This window comes from Hirundo rustica, chromosome 11 (assembly GCF_015227805.2).
Source record: "Hirundo rustica isolate bHirRus1 chromosome 11, bHirRus1.pri.v3, whole genome shotgun sequence".
Taxonomy (NCBI): domain Eukaryota; kingdom Metazoa; phylum Chordata; class Aves; order Passeriformes; family Hirundinidae; genus Hirundo; species Hirundo rustica.
In genome coordinates this window covers 5,965,251-5,986,513 of record NC_053460.1, presented here as the reverse complement: position 1 = coordinate 5,986,513, position 21,263 = coordinate 5,965,251, and the positions used below count along the sequence as shown (strand labels likewise).

The following is a 21,263-nucleotide window of genomic DNA, read 5'->3' as shown; positions in this document are numbered from 1 at the left end:
AAATCTTTACTAAGTGAAGCATGTTTTCTATTTCTATGTGCTATTTAGAGATATTTAAAACCAGTAAGGAAACAAATTCTCTGAAGGACGCTTACAACGAATCTTCCTGATATTGAACATGCAAACAAACTCTGTAGGAGCAGTTTGGATGGAGTGCACATTCAGTAGCACTGTAATTATAGCAGCTCTATAATATTGCTCTGTGCTACCACCTTGTCTGCTTTTACAGGCGGATCTGTCTCCTGCTATCAGCGTCTCCCTCCCTCTCTGTCTCACACACACACACTGGAACAGACACACAGTTATTGAAATTGCTGGCTTTACAATAAATAATTGTTTCATCAAATGAGTATCCTTTTCTAGCCATCCTGGTGCAGAATGTTGTGATTAATATTATATCCATACACACTGCCAGTATCAAAGGAACTGCTGAAAAAAAGATCAGTGGATTTTTCTTTTTTTTTTCTTTTTCTTTTTTTTTTTTTTTTTTTTTTGCTATGACCAGTGGATTTGCAAAAGTGCTTTATAAGCTGTTATTTCTTTGATAGTGCTTTGAATTTGCTTGTTAACATTCAGGCAGAAGTTTTATAATAATGACAATAATCATAATTAACAGTAGTAATTGCTCCTTGGCCACTGAAGGACAATGATTCTAAGTTGTCATATTTAACCTCTGAAGGGAAGGGAAAGGCTCTTTTGCTTGGAGCATCTTTATGGTGACACTTCATAAAATCCTGCTGCTTTGGATAGAAATATTTGTGTTGCACCATCTGTTTCTCTGTCTCTTTTAAAACTCAGGTATACTCACATTGGCAACATTCAGAATTTGTGTCAGGTACTGTTCGGGCAAGAAGATAATTAATTGTTTTGTGTAGGGGTTAAATTAGGGGAGTTCTAGTGATTACTAACAGGAATCTACTTAGAAACTGCATAATGGGATAATGGCAGTAATTATAAGAACACGTTTGAACAGGACAGTTTCCTGTTTTTCTATGTGCCTTTTCCCAAGATTCTATCTTTACTTTTTAACCACGAATTTTGAGAAATATTTTGGAATTGTTTATTGATGAGAAAGGCTATTTAGTACCAGCCATGTTTTGGTTCATTTAGATTTTTTTTTTCAAATATGGTTTTGTAGCAGCAGACAGTACATTTTAAGAGAAAAGAAGTGAGACTTTTGTAGGAATCATTGAACTGGATTGTTTGTAAATCAAAGTAGTTTCTGCCTGAAATATTTTCAAACACAAAATTAGCTGCTGAAAAAAAAAAACCATATAATTTGTTTCATATCACTTTTAGAAGAGTCAAATCTCTTTTTAAGAGAATTTCATGCTAGAAACGGCCCAGGAGTAAATGATATTTAATTCTTGGAATATGAGGTGGCAGGGAAGAGAGACAACGACTGTTCCAAGCATATTGAAATTGAAGCAGATAGTGGGGTATTATTAGAAGTAAAAATGCTTTGTGAATGTCTAGAATTTATGTTCAGATCTGTATCTAAAAAGCACTCCTATAACCTTTGGAATCATTGAGTAACCTCTTAGTTTCTTACTGCTGTCTTCTTACTTGCTGGCATTCACAGGCTATTGAAAAGAAACCACAGAGTTACAAGAAAATGAGCACTGTATGTTCAGGGAAAATGCTTGAGCTTTACCACTTGGGAAGGAAATTAAGTGGTTAGTGATTTGCATAATGTGGGCAGCACCTTCTACAACATCCTTTATCAGAACCAAAATGACTAATGTCAGACCACAGAGTCCTTTTGAAACCGTGGGGCTGTTTCATGTTCTCTCTGAACCTCTACATGCTGCACGGTACCACTGTGTCCTGTTATAAGTTTTCATTTTGCACAATGTAGACCTTTTTAATATTTATCAGCGTGCTGCCTCTAACTTGATACATTTGTACTGCACAGAAATTGATTTTCAAGAAACGTGTTTTGGATTTTTCGCACGCTTATGGGGTTTGAGAAATGCATATTTGCATAGAAATAATCTTTAGTGAGCTAAATTTTAGAGTATGTCAAATTTATAAATATCACTACTGTAAAGACATATTTTTAGAAATAGATTTCTGGCACAGTTTATTTCAATTCCATTTTTCACATTTGTGTCACCAGTATAGCTTTGGCTTGGTATTTTCTAATGCATTTATTTTCGGCATTCATGTTTTAGAGATTAAACTTTTCCGTTGTCTTGCTCAGGCAGCACAGCCTGAAAATGAAACGAAGCAAGTGAGGTGCTTTGTTTAAAGCACATCCATTTGGTTTGAGATGTGTGGCCGGGAAAACTTACCTCCCTCCTTTTTCTTCTTTCAATTCCAAGCAGAACCATATTACTCTATTTTTCTGTTGCTTTCTCCCTTTACTGAAAAAGGAAGTTCTCTATTTTTGAACCTCCTGTACATCTCTAAGGCCCATTAAGTTTCCTGTGGCTGTTCCATTTCAGAGTAGCTGCTGTGGCTCTGCTGTTACCTTATGCCATTGGAAAAATACAGATGCCTCATGCACAATCGTAAACAAGTGACAAATTTGTTTGTTGGTAGAGACTCCAGAGTTCTGTCTAAACAAGAACAATATGTGCTTTAAACACAAGTAGAAATATGTATGGATGGAACTGCAGAATATGCTCCAAACTCTTCAGGTTGGGATCACATTGCCACAGCACTGAAAGGATGTTGGAAATTTATTCTCCAGTTCCAGATTCCCGTCCTAGAAATGGGCTTTGTGTTCACAAAGCAGGGAAACTGCCTTGCATCCCCCCAGTTTTGGAGGGTCCTCTGCAGTAAGGCCAACACTATTGTGCTCATCTGTTTGGTGTCAGGGGACATGTAACTCATTCTTCCTATTGCCTGAAGTAAGAAATTGGGCTCAAGAAATAATAAACAAGCCTGGTTTCTGTGGAGCTGAATGGAAAGATACATTTATCCCAGAAATAAATTTCAGCTGAGGCCTCAAAGCAGTCTGTAGGCTTGTTGATGTAACAGCTTGACTTGGTTTTGAGGAGATGTGTTCCAGGGAAAAGCCCAGCTCCAAGATCTGGCTGCAAGTTATTGCAGGGTTCTTAAATTTTGCTGTAAGTCTCATTATAACACCTGCATTTTTCAGTCTCTGCAGTGTAAACGCATTTAATTGTGGTACCTTGACAGAATTTCTGCAGCTGCTTCCTGTTCCAAATACCGTGCCTGATCTTTGTATACACATAACACGGGCTGAATTACTCGAGGCCAGTTTTCCACTCCCTCTGGAAATGAGCCACTGGTGTAGAATTCATGAGGCTCCTGCTAATCAGATGTCTCTGTGTACTGGCAAAGGTTTTGCTGCATTTACTGGTGTAAGTTTCCATGTGCATTTTCGGGTGCTGCTCTTCTTCTCGTGTCCTAAAAAGTGACCTAGCATTAGGGAAGGTGCTTGGCTTGGCCCAGGGCACTCTCATCATAAAAAACCAAGGTACCACAGAGGGCCATTTCTCAGTGGGAGAGTCATTCAGCTTTGGACTTTTTCTCCTTCACTGGTCAAATGTATTGGCCCTTAAGGAATGGTATGTGTGCTCTGTGGGTTTGTAGAAGTGTGTTACTTGAGAAAAAATATGTACATCTTCTATTTGCACATATAAATATTATAAATGCAGTATAATAACCTGTTTCCTTGTTTATGTGTGTCAGAAGATTGAAAGCATTGGAGTACTTAAAGAATTAGGTTTGTTAATGTGTGGAAAAAGGAGGGAGAAGGAGGTCAGGGCATCAGGGTTGTGTGTGGCCACGTTTAGGAACAAATGCGCAGTGTCACATATGGGACAAATTTCTCCCTGCTGGTTAGAAATATCCACAGTGAAATATTGCTGCTGTCCTGATTAAAAATAAACCAAAACAAAATACAGTACAATGCTCACGGTATTTTTATTTTTCATCAGCCTATATCAAAAGTGAGAAGAATTTAGGAAATCCATTGCTAAATGGTCAAGGTGAAGGAATTTTTCTGTGAAATTCTCTTTGACCAGTTCAAATAGCTTAAACACTATTGACCATTCTCCCACTAGCTCAGTGATGTGTGGCATTTTGAATCATCCATTTTCTATGAAGACTACCTGGGGTTAGCATATCATTACTTGATAACAGAGTTTCAATTCCAACCCACTGGCAGTGCTGAGCTTTAAGCTGGATGCACTTACTTGCAGGCTCATCCAACCCTACATAATTGTCTGTACATTTATTTTATTGTCAACTCAGAAAACAAGCTGAAGAAACTAACTGTTTGCTTTAGAACACATTAACTTCTTTATCACATTAATACTGACTCATATCTTATTTCCCAGTTGCAGTAACAAAACCATTCAAATATTTCCCTCACAGGACAATATCTTTAATAGCTTCTGTGTGTTTCCTATTTTTGGCTGTTTCTGTATAAACAGACTAATCTAATAGCTTGCTGAACCATCTATACTTGGCAGAAATTCAGCAGCTCACTCATTTCTATGGCAAGCTGGGATGCCAAGGGAAAAAAAAATCCTCACTTTTATTGCACTAAGATCTTTCTTAAAGTTGTCTTTTATAAGTGTAATATGGCTATCACTTGGGTTACTGCAGCACCTTGACCGAAGAAAACCCCACTTTTATTGCAGTGCAGGATAACCCAAATAGGAGGACATTATTCCCTTCACAATGTCCACAGGAATTCATTTACCTAATGTATTCAGTATCTCTCATGTGCACTGCTTTAAATGGTGGTAAAGCACATACTTTAAAATATTGTTGAGAGCCAATTGGGAAGGCTGGAGAGACAATCTGGAAGTTACTGGAAAATGCTTTTATGTAGTCGTCTTGCTTGGGTATTCAGCCATCCGTGGCAAATTAAATTTTGTTGTCCCTCCATGGTGATCAGAAGCTGTGCTCTGAAGCCACTCAAGACAAGTCCCCCATCCGTTTTGTGGCTCTGATCCCAGTGTCCCCCCATGGCTTATGTGGATAAATGGGTGAAATCCATGGTTCTGTTTCTGGCTGCTGCTCTGTGCCTCAGGATACGCAGTTTGATGTGCATTTATTTTGGGGCAGTGCTATCTTAAGCAGTCTCAGGCTCCTGCTTCCCTGAGCGTCCCTCCTCATTAAAGTCAGCACTTTTCCATGGTTTATATTTCAGTCAGATTAGTTTCCTGATCCAGTTCATTGCGTGCTCAGATAAATTCTTGCACCAGCAAAAACAAGGCAGAAAGAAGTACGCAAAGGCAGCGAGTATTTAATGCAGTTTGAAAAGCTTTGGTTGTAGACAAATGTCCAGCCATGGTTTAGTGTCTCTGCAGTCAAAGCAAGAAAACAACATCCTACAGTTCCTACCAATGGTGGGTTGGTATTTGTGATAAATATTTGAGCTATCGATGAATGTAGCTATAAAAATGCAAATGGTGATGATTTTCTTATTGTTTTACAGTGTATCAGCTGCAAAGCCTCTTAGAGTGAAGGGGTTTATTTAATTTTGGGCATTTATTGATACTTACAGATTTATTTATGTAATTGACGTTTTAATGTCCCCGTCCTTGTAACGTTTGGGTGTAAGGAGGTTATTGAAACCATCTAGATCTGAAATCAATGCATCTCTAGTGCAGGGAAGCTCGTTACCTGCATTGGCCCAACTGTACAAAAATAGCTCACTATTGGACTGTACTCAAATGCACAGTGGTAATGCCTTACTTTAAACCAGCGAAATATTGAAGTCTCTTAGGCTTTCCATTTCCTTGCTTGTTTTTAAAACTGTATTTTTAACATTATTTTTGCTATAGTAGGCCAAGTTCATCCCTAATATAACTGTATTGAAATCAGTGGGGAGGCTTGTAATTTTAAGAATAAGAGACAGTAAAGTGCTTTGCTGGATCAGGGCCTAAAAGGATTAGTACTGTGGAATGCTTATGGTGGCCATAGAGGTAACTGTATGAATAAAAGTAATTTTAATTGCACTGGAGCAGTTGGGGAATTTTATTCTACCTCTCAATAAAAGAAATAAAATATAGAATAGACTCCCACTGTCAGGCAGAAATCCTACAGAACTTTCACATGGCTTTGCAAATATTGAAACAGTACAAAAGAATTTTTAAAATCTGAGATGTAAACTCCCTTGCTTTTGTTTTGTGGCTTGTGCACGTTTTAAAGCAGATATTTGGGACACAAATTATAAGACCAATAGGGAGTATTGATTTTTAAGTATAACTATAGTGGCTATGAGCCCATTCTATGTTTTTCATTAAGGCACCAATTGGAGATTTTTTTTTCCCAGAGAACTGAAGCTAGCTGATAATTTCTTACTGTATTCTGCGAAGGAAAATGATGAACAAAGATGATTTCTGTATTCAGCCTGTTCCTGATTCCCCAGGAAAACTTGGCATCAGGTGAAACATCTGGCAGAATACAAGCTCTTCCCTTCCAGGTGCACCTAGGGTGGATTTGAGACCAGCACCTTTTCCACTAGAATGGATTTGAACGTGCGTCTCCAGAGTTTTGTGTGTAAGACCTTAATCTCCAATACTTAGTAAGGATTCCTCCTATTTTGAGTGAAGGGAAAAGCAAAGACAGCTAAATTCATCACAGAGGACATCTTAGAAGGGGCCCAGGTGCAGGAGGAGTTTCACTGGTTTGGCCTGGAAAGCAGCAACCTGAGGCAGAATTGCCTGTGATTGGACATTCCTTCCATCAATCTGTACAACCGCTGAGTTTTAGAACTCTGCGCTCGAAATGCAAGAATATTTGTTGTTATGGGTTTGGTTTTTTTTATTTTTTTTCCCATCTAATTGCTACGTATTCCAGTTATGTGCTTGAACTAAACAAGTGACCGAGTGGAGATTTTGCAATCTGCTCCAGGATGTGAACTTGATAGGTCACATCATAATTTTGAGGGTTAGTGAGTACTTGATTGGGGAATATGAGTGACATAATGGCCTACTGATGCAAGAGCACTTGCTCTGCTTTTGGATCCTGCTCAAAGCCAATGTCCTCGGGCACGTGGCACAGGGGAACGGTGCCAAGTGCTGTTCCCGACCCTTCAATGCATCCTTTGTGTGGCAAGGTTTTAGCTCAGGTGCTTTAGTTAAACTCAAGTGAACTAATTGAGTTTTGCTATGTAAAATTCCCCCAGTGCTTTAAAGCAGACAGGCTCAGCTGTAATCAACTATTGTACTGGGGGGTGGTTAATGCTGAGATTCACTGAGAGGAAAACAGTCTGACTGTCCAAAGTAGAGAGTTACTTGTTAATCCTCTCCTTTTGTAGCCATCCAGTAAATCATTAGAAGAAAAAATGTGCCTGAGCTCATTTCTAGGAAAAGCATTCATGAAAATAGATGTTCAGTGCAGGTGCTAGAAATGAGGATTTCACTGTAGGTGCTGCTCCTGCCTGTGGGCGCGTGCTGCAAAGAGCTGGGAACTGACAAACACACACAGTGGTTTTCTGATGTGTCAGCATTGCTAAGAGGTTGCATTTTGCCTGCAATAACAACTTTGAGGGTGATCATCAAGCGTTCAGTTGAATCTGTGCTCTTCTTTCTACCATCACTTTGCTTGACGATAAAAATCAGAGTTTATATTCACACAGAGATTTGGGCGCTCCCTCAGGTTGTTTCTGGGCCTTGCACGTGGCTGTTTGCTGTGTGGCCCTGAGCTCAGACAGTACTTCCCGCTTTTCTTCTTTTTTTTTTTTTTTTTGCCTGTGACTTGAGGTCTGAACATTGCTGTTTTGGAACCTCAGATGAGATCAATTTTCCAATTGTGTAATACAGTACCTGGCTTTTCTGAATGGCACTGTTAATTGTCATTGACTATAATAGAATATGAATAGCACAGCCACTTGACACCAACTTAATGGTTCTGACTTTTCAATGGTGCCAAGAGTGTAAGGCTAGAGGGGAAAAAGGGTCAGAGAAGAGATAAAGGCTTCTGATTCCACTGAAAAAGATTAAAAAGATTCTGTATCTTTCGAGTGATGCTTGTGAGGGTCACTATTTCTACGGAGTCATCTTTAAACTGGAAGTGATTGAGAAATTTCTAATACAAAAGGTTCCTTAGAACAACTCCACTCCCTCCTCCACACAGTTTTTTCAGGTTAATAGGCGAACAGAAAGATGCAGCTCTGGGATGGCTCAAGGAGAAATGTGGGCAGTGATATTGTGGATGGCACAACCTGTTCTGAGAGCAGCACTGCTAACTCTGTTAGCCCTAAGGAAGGATCACTCTTGTTTACTGCTGCTTTGTCCAGCTGGGAGCTCTGGGAAATTTTGTGATTCACTTTAGTACCTCTTTTAAGAAAAGCTTACTGTCCTTAAATACACAGCCATCGCTGCCCTCTGGGAATTTGATCGTACACAAGATTACCTGTCTAATCTGATCACAGCAGTTCTCACCACTCTGGGCTGAGAGGGACAGAGGCCAGGAGCAGAAAGATGTTGTACTTCTCTTCCTTTCTGGAACATCAGTGCAGGGAATTTTCAATGCATTAAGAACCTGTTGTTATTTATATGGGATGCTAGATTATTGTTTTTATATTGTGCTTATTTTTTAATATAATTTCTCAGGGATTTCAGAATATCTAATAGCTAAATTAGAGGAGTAATTGCTGCGTGGAAATCTGGGAGAGGTACCTGGTATATGGATGGAGAGGTGCTTTGTGTGCAGGATGTTTTGAATGTGGAGCAGGCAGGGTGCTTCAAACTGACAGACAGTAAATTTAGGTTTTTTATTAGGAAGAAATTCTTTGCTGTGAGACTGGTGAGGCCCTGGCACAGGGTGCCCAGAGAAGCTGAGGCTGCCCCATCCCTGTAAGTGTCCAAGGCCAGGCTGGATGGGACTTGGAGCAACCTGGAATAGTGGAAAGTATCCCTGTCCATGGCAGGGGATTGGAACTGGGTGTTCTTTAAGGACCCTTTCAAGCCAAACAATTCTGTGATTCCATGAATCTTGGACTGAGTCCTTAGCACTTACTCCATAGGTGCTGGAGGGTCAATCCATGCATGCCAGGCAGAACCTGTCAGATATCTGTTGAACTTGTTTAGATGACACCATAAAACAGAAAGAGGAGTCATTTATTTGTCTATTTGTGTTGTGAAGTTGAAAGAATCCCATTAATATGCAAAGGACTGACTCAGCAGAGTAATAAAATACTGGCAATGTTATGGTATCAGATGTTTCTGAGGGAAGAATTCAAAAGTCAGTCTAGAATGATCTCCCAGAGGTTCTTCATATTTCTTATCATGTAAATACCTGACATGAAAAAAAAAAAAAGTGAATCTAGAATTCAACTACTAAGTAAAAAGATATTAGAAGGAGGGAACAGTCTCATTATCTTAATATATCCAAAAGGACTGGTATAAAAAAAAAAATCTTCAGTTTTCTCGAATCTGAGTTGGGCAGACTCTGCTAATTTACAAAAGTTCCTTCTGAGTGGTATGTGTCAGTGGGTATTTCACTGTTGTAAGGATTTGAGGGGGTGGAGTTGTTTTTGATGTTTTATCACTAAGACTGTTGTTTGGGAACAAAGCTTCCAGAAATGGTTGTCAGGGAAAGTTTCTTTATTCTGCCTAAGTTTTCCCAGTAGATTTCTGTTTAAAAAGAATAAACAGAAAAAAAAGAAAAAAAAGAAAAAGAAAAAAAAAAAAAGGCAAAACAGTAGAAGTGAGAATTAGATATAAATATGACACTAAACTATATCTTTTAATACAAAGAACTCTTTTTTAATTAGAAGCTTGGAAGGACATATCCTTTAATTGCTGCACTTGTAGTTTCTGGGCCATCAATATCCTTGCTTCTTTCATTAATAAACTGGCAAGTCAAGTAGGAAAGCTGCAGGAGTATAATTTTTTCCCTTAAGCTCTACTTAATCAACAGCAGACTTGATCAAACAGAAAAAAGAAAATGTAAATCAGTTGCATTAATTCTGCTGGCAGTAAATAGTAGGAAGAAAGCTAAACATGAAAGAATGCTCATTTTGCAGCTGATATCTGGGGTAGGATTGAATGGGAGAAATAGGTAGTTAAACAGCTCTTTAGATTGTGAGTGACTGGGGGAATTCTGGGGTTTATGTATGGATTAGCACGGTGATAGACCCTGAGTAGCAAAAGACGGTGACTAATTACCTGACAGAGCGGCACACCATTCGCCTTGGTCATTGAAATTAATTTCTGTTTTCAGGACTGGCAGAAAGCAGCTGCAGAATTTCAGTTCAATACTCAAATTAACTAGGAGTCTAAATTATTTCTTTGCACATACGGTATTAGAGGAGTGGGTTGCTAAATTGATCTTGATTTTACACACCGAGGCAAGAATTATTCCACCTTTTCATCCGAAGTCCGTGTCCCCTGAAATGGGGGAATAAAACCTGTGCTGTAATAAACTCCTTGTCACTGATGTGAACTCTGTCAGATAGTTAACATCTTAACATTTCCTGGAATCCCAGATGAAGGAATTATAAAATAAAGTCTTCTGGGTTGAAAGGAGATTTTACTACCTACTCTGCTGAGTAAAATAGACTGAGTTGAACTTAGATGAATTCATGGTTTGAATAGGATGATGCCCAGGAATTTGTTTTACAGTGTGTATCTCCTTGACAATCTGGTATATTTGTAACTTCACTGATGGATAAAAGAGGTGGGAAAGCTGTCAGTGGGTTATAACTGATGAACTTGTGACAGTTTGAGGCCTGGCATTAGGAAAAAAGGAAAGCCAACTGCATAAAGCCTGCAGAATCAACCTTGTAAGAAAAACTTGCATACACTAAAGTGAATTCAAACATGCCATGATTCTAAAATGCAGGAATTCTGCCAGATTTCCACGTTGGCAGTTGACTCATTACATCCCTGAGCATTTCTCCTTTTGCCAGTAACAAAACTCCCAGAGCTTTTTTGTCTGTTTAAACATTCCTCATATTTTAATTTATTTATTCAACAAAAATAAATTTGGAATGTTTATAAAGTAAATAAATATGAAAGGGAGTGAAAGACATGAGTATGAAAAATGGAATAAATATTTTATATTCAAGAGTAAATTTTATTTCAATGGAAAACTAGCCAGGAGGGGTGTGTGAAAGCCTTTTTTCAGCACTTCTGCCCCATGGTATTCTTGCTGAATAAATTATGTTACTTCCTGCTTTCCTGTGTGCTGCCTCTCAATAGACACTTCTAGGCAGGAGGATTACCACATAAAACCAGGAGCTTTTCTCTTACTGTATCTGTGTGGAATCACTGTTGTAACTGGTCACCTTAGTAACTAAAATGTGTTTTATTTCCTTTGGTGATGCTAAGGCAACACAGCTATGGAAGAATGGATTGGATTTTATTCTAGTTCCATAATGAATTTGTAGAGCTAGCAGTTATTTAGAAAAGCAAAAACAAAACCAGAGAACATTCTTTTAGTCAGACACTGAGCAAACTTGATCTGGAGGTCAGCGAGACACAATGCATTGAGAAATGTGCTCTGGCATTTGAGTAATATTTCACAGTACAGTGGTGGTAATGATTATGAGGTTGTATGCAATAATTTATTTGTGTTGTCAAAAATAAGAAATCCACAAAACCAATTTTGTTAAACTGAAACTTAAAAATTATTTTTAGTCTCCAGTACATATATTAATAAGATTAGAATATCACAATCATGTTATTCCTCCCTAGTAATTTCTTTCACCATCCTTTTGCTCTTCAGCTCTATTGTCCAGGTATTCTTTTATCACTATGTATACTCTCTGTGTCCTATTTTTGCATTCATTAAAAGAGCTAGTAGGTTGGGGTTTTTTTGCATACCCCAAAGAAACAAAAGAATTACTGGGGAATGACACATGATCTTAGATGTATTGTTTTCCTGGTCATCTTGTTGATAGAGACAGAGTTCTGTGTCTATGTTGGTATACCAAGAATCTTGAATTAATTGCATTTAGGCAATTGATTTGGGCTGGCTTTGTATAGGGATGTAGGTGTCATTTATGCTTTTAAGTACTGGAAAATTAATATTCCTCCTATTAATGCCAAGATTCTACCATGATTACCATTAAGGAACCACAAATGTGAATTCCCCTGCACTGCCATTACAGCAGATGATACTAATGATGTGTTTTTGTCTTTGATGTGGATAACACATAGTCCTGAGCGTGCTAGACTGAGAACTACAATGTTTCAGCTGTATATTGGTGAGCTAAGTTGTTTTTTTCTTATTTCAGCCTCCAGTAGAAGGCATCATTAGTGACAGAGCAGATACTGGTCTCTGAAGGTCACATCGACGAGTCTGTTGTCTACAAATGTGAAAATAGGGTCAGCTCTGAGAATGGCTTTGAGACTAAAAACACAAGTTGAACATCTCTCAAAAGGAACTCAGTCTGTTTTCAGAGTGATTTCAACCAAAAGCAGGATTTGAAAAGCTCAATTTATCTTTGTCAGTCACCTGAACTTCCATTCTTCAAGTGTATATCACTCTCTTAAAATACTGATACATCACTTCTTATATAAGATTTCTATGTTGAAGAGGATAAACTAAGATGTATGGATTCAGGATATAACTTTGCTTGCAGAAATCATGAAAAAAAAAGTTTATAGTAAATGGGAGAATTTTAAGAAACTGTGAGAAAACAACAACAAAAAGATAAATATTAATTCGTTGACTTCTAAGAAAAATGATAAAAGGATGTTCTGTCCTTCTAGACACTTGTCCAGCATGGAGCCTCTTCCTTTTACTCTGTGCTAATTCAGCATCTCAAGAATCCTGTGGAAATTTTTTTTTTGTTTGTGAAATATTTTCTCCTCAGCATGAGGCCATTGCCATGGTCAGGAACCTCTGGTGGTCTTGCAGGGGTAGGAAGGTGAAAAAGCTTCTGATCACTGTGGTGGCTGATCTAACAGGGAGCACTGGTGAGCAATTAGAGTCCTGTGACCATATACTGTAAGTTGTTTAATTGTCTTTTGCTTGGAGTTAAACAAACTGGAAGCTTCAGATGGCAGGGCACTGCCATTTTTCAAGTGAAATTACAGAAACAGGAAATCTATAAAGAGGGCACATATTTCATACGTTTTCTCCACTTGCTGCTGAGACCATTATTAATGCTGCAATTTAAAAATAAAAGATACAGAACATTAGAGTTCTGAAGGAAGTCTCGTTTTTTGTGAGTTAGATTAATTCTTCTCATTGATAATGTCTTGAATACCATAGAAAATTGCAGAGGAATTTTCAGTCTTGAAAGCCAAACCTGCTTTGCTCTTTGCCACAGCAGAAGTGTTTGGGGGAGAGAAACAGGGATGGCTGGCTTATATTTAGCTTAAACAGCACCTTAAACCTGCTAAATAAAATAACTTTGGGCCAGATCCTGTCCTGATGAGTGTTGTGGTGGAGCTTGCTTGTGGTTAGCGTATTTAATCTCCCCTAGGACCCAAATGATTAGCATATCATATCATGGGCAGGTATTTATTGGAATGGAGGTGTTCCTGGGAGGTTTGTGTTCACAGGTTTAAATCAGAGCTGAGAGTAGAGTTTTAGGGCCTTATTCACAGTAAATTTTATTTTGGTGAAAGGCTATGAAATGGGTTTTTGTACCATGTCTACTTGCTGTCACGAATCTCAGAAGAGATATGGACTCTGAACTTTGTTGTGAGTGTGGGTGTTGCTTTTTTTGCCCCCCCTTTTTTGTTTTGTTTTGTTTTGTTTTGTTTGTTTGCTTGTTTGTTTTTTGGTTTTTGTTTTTCGTGGAGGTGCATACCAAGCAGAGCAAGGGAAAAGTTCCTGACACGCCAGTTTTAATTCTGCAATGCTCCTTTATGCCAAACGTGCCCAATGCAATCCCCTGTAACAACTGGGGCTCCAGGATGAGCAGCTAGTTCACGGGTCTCAGTTAGAGGCTTCTTTCTTAATACCTGTGTCTGATGGAATTTGAATTATTAACACCACTGGGCATGTAATTAACTCACTGCTCACAAATTAGTGATATCATTGCTGGGCAGTCCTGGAGAGGAGCTCCTTCACTGCCCTCCTGAGCAGTGTAAAGCTGTTCCTTGTGACAGCATAGCAGGGTCAGCGCCACAGACCTGTCCCTGCTGGCTTCCTCACCTATCAAGAGGAGAGAGGAGGAATAACGAGTGGTAACTTTAGCCAAGCACTGAATGTACACCTAAGGAACTGTTTGAAACATACACATAAACAAATCTGTCATTGTCCCAATATGAGGTGATTTATGCACTGTGTTATTTGTTTCATGATTTGGTGTTCATCATTTGGTAAATGCAGGACAAGGGTTTCCTGGAGAAAAAGAATAAATGAGAATATGAACTACTGTAATGTTCCTGTACTATAGGTTGTCCATAGATTTCCTGAGGAGTGGATAGCATTGCTGAATGGGCAGGGAACACCAGAACACAAACATTCCCTTCCCGGTTTTCCTATTTAGTCCCTGTGTAGATTTGTTTTTACAGAAAAAGAGATAGAATGAGATGAATGAGGTTGTGTGCAGGGTGATGTCAGTGTAAGCCAGAAATAACTGGCGCAGTTATTGCTTGCTCCAGATCTGATGGTTTCATCCCAGCAGAGCCAAGTTATGGATACCTGTCTGTAACTTTATGGAGATGAATAACCTTTTGAAACACATAAAATTCAGCCCACTCCTGCTGCCCACTGAAACAGTGAACTCTAAGGGCTCTTCCCCAAACCCTTAGGCCCTCACACACAGTTCTACAGAGTTCTACTCACTGTGCTGGTGCAATAAAGTACTTCTGTCAGTTTTGCTGACAATACCTAATGATAAAAGCAAAAAACCATTTTAAGACAGTAAAGTAATCTCTGAACTAATTCTTGTCTCCATATAAACACATGTGCATAAATAACTTTCTGGAGAGTGGACATCATTTTGTGGCAGGTAAAAGAAGATTCTGTAATTAATGAAGTTCTGTCAGTGTTAAAGTGATGGTTTAAAGTGTGGATACAAGGACCAAATCTTGTATGCAAATTCATAGTGCCAGAAGTAACAGGAGATAAACCAAGCGGAATATGACATAAAAAAAAATCCTGATAGTAATCTGATTCCCCTTATATTTTTGCATAGTTCATTCATTTTTCAAGTTTGTTGTTAGAATTGCATTTATTTTACTGTAACTTGACTGCTGTTTGCAGTTAAAGAGAATCTTTTGGTTTCTATGAAGCAGATATCCTAAAGTTGGCTTGATAAACCCCTGTTGGTATCTTCAGGGAACAAGTAGATTAAACAAGTAATTATACCATAAGGCTTTTAGAAGTTAGCAGATTTAAATACATTGTATGCATCTCATCTTAATGTAGCCTTTTGTCTATAGTGCTTCCTGCCAAAAAAACCTCCTGACAGGAAATAAACATTAAAATAATCTTTAATCCCTTGTCTGGTCTATTACCATTAACAATTGATGGACTTTAATTTTGTGGGATTTTAACTACAAAATGGAATGGCTAAGTAGTGATAATTGGGTTTGGAATTATACGGTCATTTATATCAACAGAAATGCAAGTGGCTGGGAGGGTGATTAATTATTTAACATTTCCTGGCTGTAGTCCCTATTATAGAATTTTCTGATATATTCTGCTGTGAACAATTATCACCAAATGAGGATAAACAAATCTGTGATGTGAAGTCTTATTTATAAATTAAACTATATTTAGAAAATGTCTATTTCATTTGCATTTTCCCTTTCTGCTTGTCAGTATTGTCACAATCAGCTTGTTTTCAAGGTTTTCTGCCCTTTCGCTAAATCTTCAGGTTCACACCCCAGATTTTGTGCAAGAAAACCAGAGCTTCAGACATCCTTAAAATAATTCCCGTTCCGAATAATGATGCAGTTTATAAAGTCATGGTAATGTTTGCGTGTTCTGTTCCCCTTCCATTCCCTACTAATAGAATTAGGGTATGCCAAAGTATTTGAGTTTAATCCTGAGCTGGCATCAGGCTACGTGATTTAATATGTCCAGTTCATGAAGATTTGGGAGAACACTGGTGCTTCCCTTCTTTATGTAGAGTTCTGTGGCATTTGGTCTGTCATCCTTGGAAGCTTTGTCTCAGGGAGTTCACATTTCACATTCTGTCTCTTACCTGCAGCCTCACTGTCACTTTGGTGCATTATGCTCATGTGTCCTTGTTGAAACAGATACAAGCACAATTTGCAGTTTGTTTTTCTTTCACTTTCTTTTATGTTTGCTAAAAAAAAATAAAAATTGTGTGTATGCTGTTTATCTGACAACAGAACAGAAAACAATTCTAATTATTACTTTCCAAACCCCTTTTCCCAACAGTTACATTGAAAAATTTCCCATCCCTAATTTCCATTAAAAAAAAAAAACCCAAATGAGTACAACCCTTAGTCTGAAAATGATTACTTAAAGCACTTGAGTTTCTTCTTCAAGCAGAACTCCTAACAGTCATCCCTGGCAGTCTTGCCCAGAAAATGAAATCCAGTTTACATGCTTATATATCAACAGAGAAGGAAAAACATGATAATTATTGCCAGTGCAGCGCCTAGTTTGTTAGTCACAGATAAGGACCCAGCCATATTAATAAATATGCAAAATCAACCAAAAAAAATTGTTCCATGTCCGTGCTGTTTAAAGTTTAAGTGTTAATCAAAAGTCAGAGATACAGATAGATAAGAAGAACAAGCGTATAATGAGATAATATTAATCAATATGGTAGGCCCTGTTTTTAGGCATGATATTTTTCTGATGCCAAAGAAAAGATTGGATACCAAAGAAAGGGAGATTTTTAATGTGGATTGTGAAGAAAGATAGTGAGATAATATTGAGAGTGCTTGTGGGCAGATCTGTAAACAGAATAAAAGAAAGCATGAAAATGCTTGTTTGAAAATTTAGGAAGTCATCAATGAAAATGACTATCTGGAAGTCGATCTAGGGTGAGTGTAGACATGTTGATTGTGAATCAGGATAAGCTGGATTAAGTTGAAGATTTCTCTATAGACAGACTACAGTATTAGAGAAAGAAAGGATGAATTTGTTGTGAAAAAGGAAGTTATCCAGCAAAGATGCTCAGCATAATGAGTGCAGGGGTAGAGAGAAAAGGGGTGAGGTAATTGTAGATTGGACCTTCTTGTGTGTGTGTTGGGTAAAAGCCTTACAGTTAAAACAGAAAATTGTCAACAAACCTGACAGAAATAGATATGAAGTCTCGCAATAGAGCATGGATGAGAAGTAAGTTCTGGTGGGGTAGCAGTGATGGCCAGGCCAGAGGTCTGGGGGGTAACACCGGAGTTTACAGAAGGGGAGCTGACCAAACACCTTTTAGAGGGACAGATCATGGCAAGAAGTCAAAAAACTTACAAGATGAACAGGAAAGAATATCTTCCAAACCCGGATGCCGGCATCTTTCCCTTGTTCTTTGCACAGCACCCGTGCAACCTACGTTCATGCTCCCCATCCTGAAGTGCTTAGCGGCCTGGAAATTGGGAGAAAGCAGATTTTCAGTGTGAGAAACCCTATCTCAGTAACGTTGAACATCAAGGGACAGAATGCTGTGGGTCCCTGATTACCTTGAGAATGAGTCACTAGTGATCAAAACTCAATCCATTCAGCCCCCACCACCTCAGCTGCAGGGGCAAGGCACAACGTGGCTGTGCACCTTCGCCTTTCTCCTGTCCTAATTTAAAGAAAGATTTGTGCATCAGCCCAGTAAATCTCCAGCAGCCTGACGTGTGTGTGGTGTCCTGCGCAGGATGTGCAGCCAGGTGATGTGGTGGAAGTTTTGGGGTGTAGGGCATCAGCAGAGTTGGGCTGAGATGGGCAGGAGCCCAGTGCAGATGAAGCAAAATGCAGAGTTCAGCTGAAAGATGAGGGATGGGGCTTAGTGGGGTTGTGGGAGCTGGTGACTCAGTGTACAGCACAGGGCTCTGGGAGAGCCCCAGCATTAACGTGTCCTTTGTTCAGGCCAGAAATAGATGTGCTCGTCAGCCTTTAGGAATTGAATCTAACTCCATAGTGAAGGGTTACATGCTCACAAACATTTGATTTGATTTTATTTTAACACACTGGTCAGGCTTTGCACTTAGCTTTCCCATATTTTGTTATAGTGTGGGCCTTGAACTCCATCTGTTTTTCCCATACACTAAAGAAGGAAGGTCTGTTAGATAAACTGTGTAAAGTCATAAGCTTTGCTCTTCTTTAGGCACACAGCACAAGAATAGTGAAACGGTGCATTGGCACTGCTTGGTGTGTGGCATTGTCAAAATCTTGGTCTGAGCCAGTGGAGTCAATTTGAGACTTTATTCATCCAGTATTTGTCAGGTGATGGTCCATTAGTTAATGTGTCAAACTCAGCAGTATGTGAGGAAGTGGCAGTGTGTATAGCACATTAACATGTTTTTCTAGTTCACACTGATCTAAATGACCTGAAATCTAATTGTGTGGATTGCTTATATCTTTTAGCACTTACTGCCATTTAGCAACTGCTATACTTGCTAGAAATATATCCAGGTATACATAAATCCAGTTGAGAGGAACCTTCTACTTCAGAAGATTAAAGTATGTTAACACTGCATGTAACTAATTAGAACATAGAGCAAGTGAAGTGTATTTTACATTTTCAAATGAAATTCCTTTCAGCAGATGCTAATACATATTAGGACATCTGTTTATATTTTCCTTCAGTCTCTTTTTTAACTGCTTCTTATTTAAAATACTGTTGTCAGCTGAAATAATATAGCCTTAAACAATACTACTTGTATATGTAGTTGTGAACTCGTGTGTCTGCTTTTGAGATGTCTTTCTGCATAAGCAGATTTTTGTTTTGTTTTGTGTAAGTGAAAGATGTATAAAAAGTTGCTTTGCTTCATTTAAATTGGAGCAGGAATGCAAAAGGCAGAAAGAAGTCAGTAGGATAAAATGTAATGCTATCCCCACTAGGTAAAGTTGTCCAATTACGCCTGGTGTCAGAACTTTTCAGCATTTGAATGGCTGGGAGGGGATACTAATTTCAACCCTAATGATCGCTGCTTTAGGAGTCAACATCACAACACTTCTCTTATAATTTTAGCACATCTGTCAGCCTCTGCTAAAAAGGAGCCCTGGGCTAGAGGGTGACTGAAGATCCTTTTATCCCTAGAGAGGATTATGTATTCCCTTCAAGAGTGGGAAAATAAAAAGGTTATAAATACTCACCTACTTCACTGCTGCCCACATTTGCCCTGTTGACAAATAGTGACTTTCACATCCTGCTTTTACATTCATAAGCACAAAAATAAATAAAAACTATGCAACTTCTCATTGTATTGCACTTATGGAAGCAGCCCATTTATAATGTCACACATTCTGTAACACCATATAGTCCCTAAGCTGGACTTTTTTTCATTTCAATAGATCACACTGATTTCCTGTATGACTTTATCTGCCTAATACAAAGTGGGATTGAACAGTTATTTGTCTGGATTTAGCCATTCCTTATCAAACATTTATGATTTAGCTGTTGCTACAACATCTTTTTGTAAGGTCTTTCTTATTTTTATCTTTTCAGGAAGGGTTTGAATGTGATAACAGGGCTGTAATAAATCTATCTCTTGAAAATGAAACATATTTTGGGAAGCTGTGTGCTATCGACTGCCGGGGAGGGGAAGTTGAAGGGGCAGGACAGTCATGCGAGTGGATTGTTCCAGGGACACTGTGGGCACCTATTAGTGAAAATGATTGACTCTTTCTAGTGGAGGGTATCAGTGCATTGAGATTGCAGCCTCCTGCCTGCATGGTAGGCTGCTGTTCTGGAGGTGAAAGACCCAATAGAAAAGGGAGTTTTGCCAACCAGGGCAAATTTAGAGAGCCATCGTGAGGTTGTAGGTTGAAGAAAAATAGAATAAGTCATAGAAAGGTCATCAGGTTTGTGTCTTTGTTTATAGAAATAAAAAAGTAAGATCTCAGTCTAATTATTTGTTTCTCTTTCGTTTTCTGTATTCTTTATCTAGAGAGAAAAGGAAAATATAATAATAGTTTTAATAATAATGACTGATTTAATTAAATGGGAGTGGGATGTGCCTGACAATAGGACCTTTTTTGTGTTGCAGCTTATTTTAAAATTTAGTTTGAAAGAAAAAAAATCATAGTAAGCCTATCCATTGTGTATCCCAGGTGTTTCAATATTCCTAACCAGAGCATTTTGCCTGAACATTTTCCAAACAACCTCATCATACAGAAGTAATTTATTTTTCATTACATAATGCTTTTCATTCAATGATTTCAAAATGCTCTGCTAAGTATGCTTTTTGAAGTGCCAAACTAAGTGTCATATAACCCTGGGGAGTTGTCTGCTGGTTTTATTGTACCTGTTTTGCAGACAGGTAAATTCAAACACAGACAGATTAGCAGACACCCTGTGAATGAGTAAGGCAGGGAAGACCAAACCCCTAATTCCTGCCTGCTGAGAGCCAGCCCTAAGCACGTGCCCCTTTGTTCAATGTTCAAGAAGTGTTCAGGCTGTGTGTAGGGAAAGAAGAGGAAAAGAAAACTTTGCAAAACCTATAAAAGTTAATAATTACATTGTAAAGGCTGCTTATCTGATAATGAACGTTTAATATAGAGCCATAAATTTGCATGACACTTGGAAAAAAAAAGTTCTTTTGTTATTGTCTTCAATTCCCGAGTCTGTTTATAGTTAATTTTTTAACTTGCTTAATCAAGGCTGTATTCTGTCCTGTCTCCTTTTTTATGTCTCTTCACCAGTGCTTTCAGTGACCTCTCTGCAAGTTTCTTTATATAGAAACCTGCTATGCTGTCTTGAATGCACAAGGTCAATAATGATTACCCTCTAACTTTGAAGGGCATCCCCCTTCTCTGCTTGCAAAATGTATCAAGCCACGAAGTCCCTGCATCTCATAATTGTAATTTCTCTTATGAAATGCAGTATTAAGAAAGGTATTTTTATTTCCCAAACAGCAGAGCTTTAGTACATAAGTATGTTAAGCCTGGTAAAGTCAAGATGTAGTTTTTTTTTTTTTTTTCCAATGTAGGGAAGTAAACCTAACAGTTTAATTTAAAACAAATCCACATTAATGGAAACATTTTTTGAAATACATTTCAAAAGAAGTAAACAACCTGGATTTTTGAATATGTGGATGGAAAGCTGGATATCTGTTGTTTAATATCTAAATGATCCAATATGTTATTTTTTTTTTTTTTTTATTTCTGGAGAACTCTATCATGATCTCTGCACACTCTAAAGGCATCAGAGACTTTAGCATGATCTGTACAGAAAAACTGCTGCTGCTGTGAACTGCAGAGGATTTGTGCAGTGAAATTATGCCTATCTTTTGGAA

At 38.4% G+C, this 21,263-nt stretch overlaps 1 protein-coding gene across 3 annotated transcripts in view; it reads left to right on the top strand.

Annotated features, from left to right (window-relative positions):
- Positions 1–21,263, top strand: part of WWOX (WW domain containing oxidoreductase) — a 478,837-nt gene that overhangs the window by 201,325 nt on the left and 256,249 nt on the right. Inside the window, exon 9 of one of the 3 annotated variants that reach the window (XM_040075530.2) lies at positions 12,176–13,078. The exons of the other annotated variants lie outside the window; for them this stretch is intronic. Coding sequence (XP_039931464.1) covers positions 12,176–12,223 — 48 coding nt within the window. The 3' untranslated portion in view covers positions 12,224–13,078. Of the gene's footprint in view, positions 1–12,175; positions 13,079–21,263 lie in introns of those variants that run through there. 3 annotated transcript variants of the gene reach the window in all.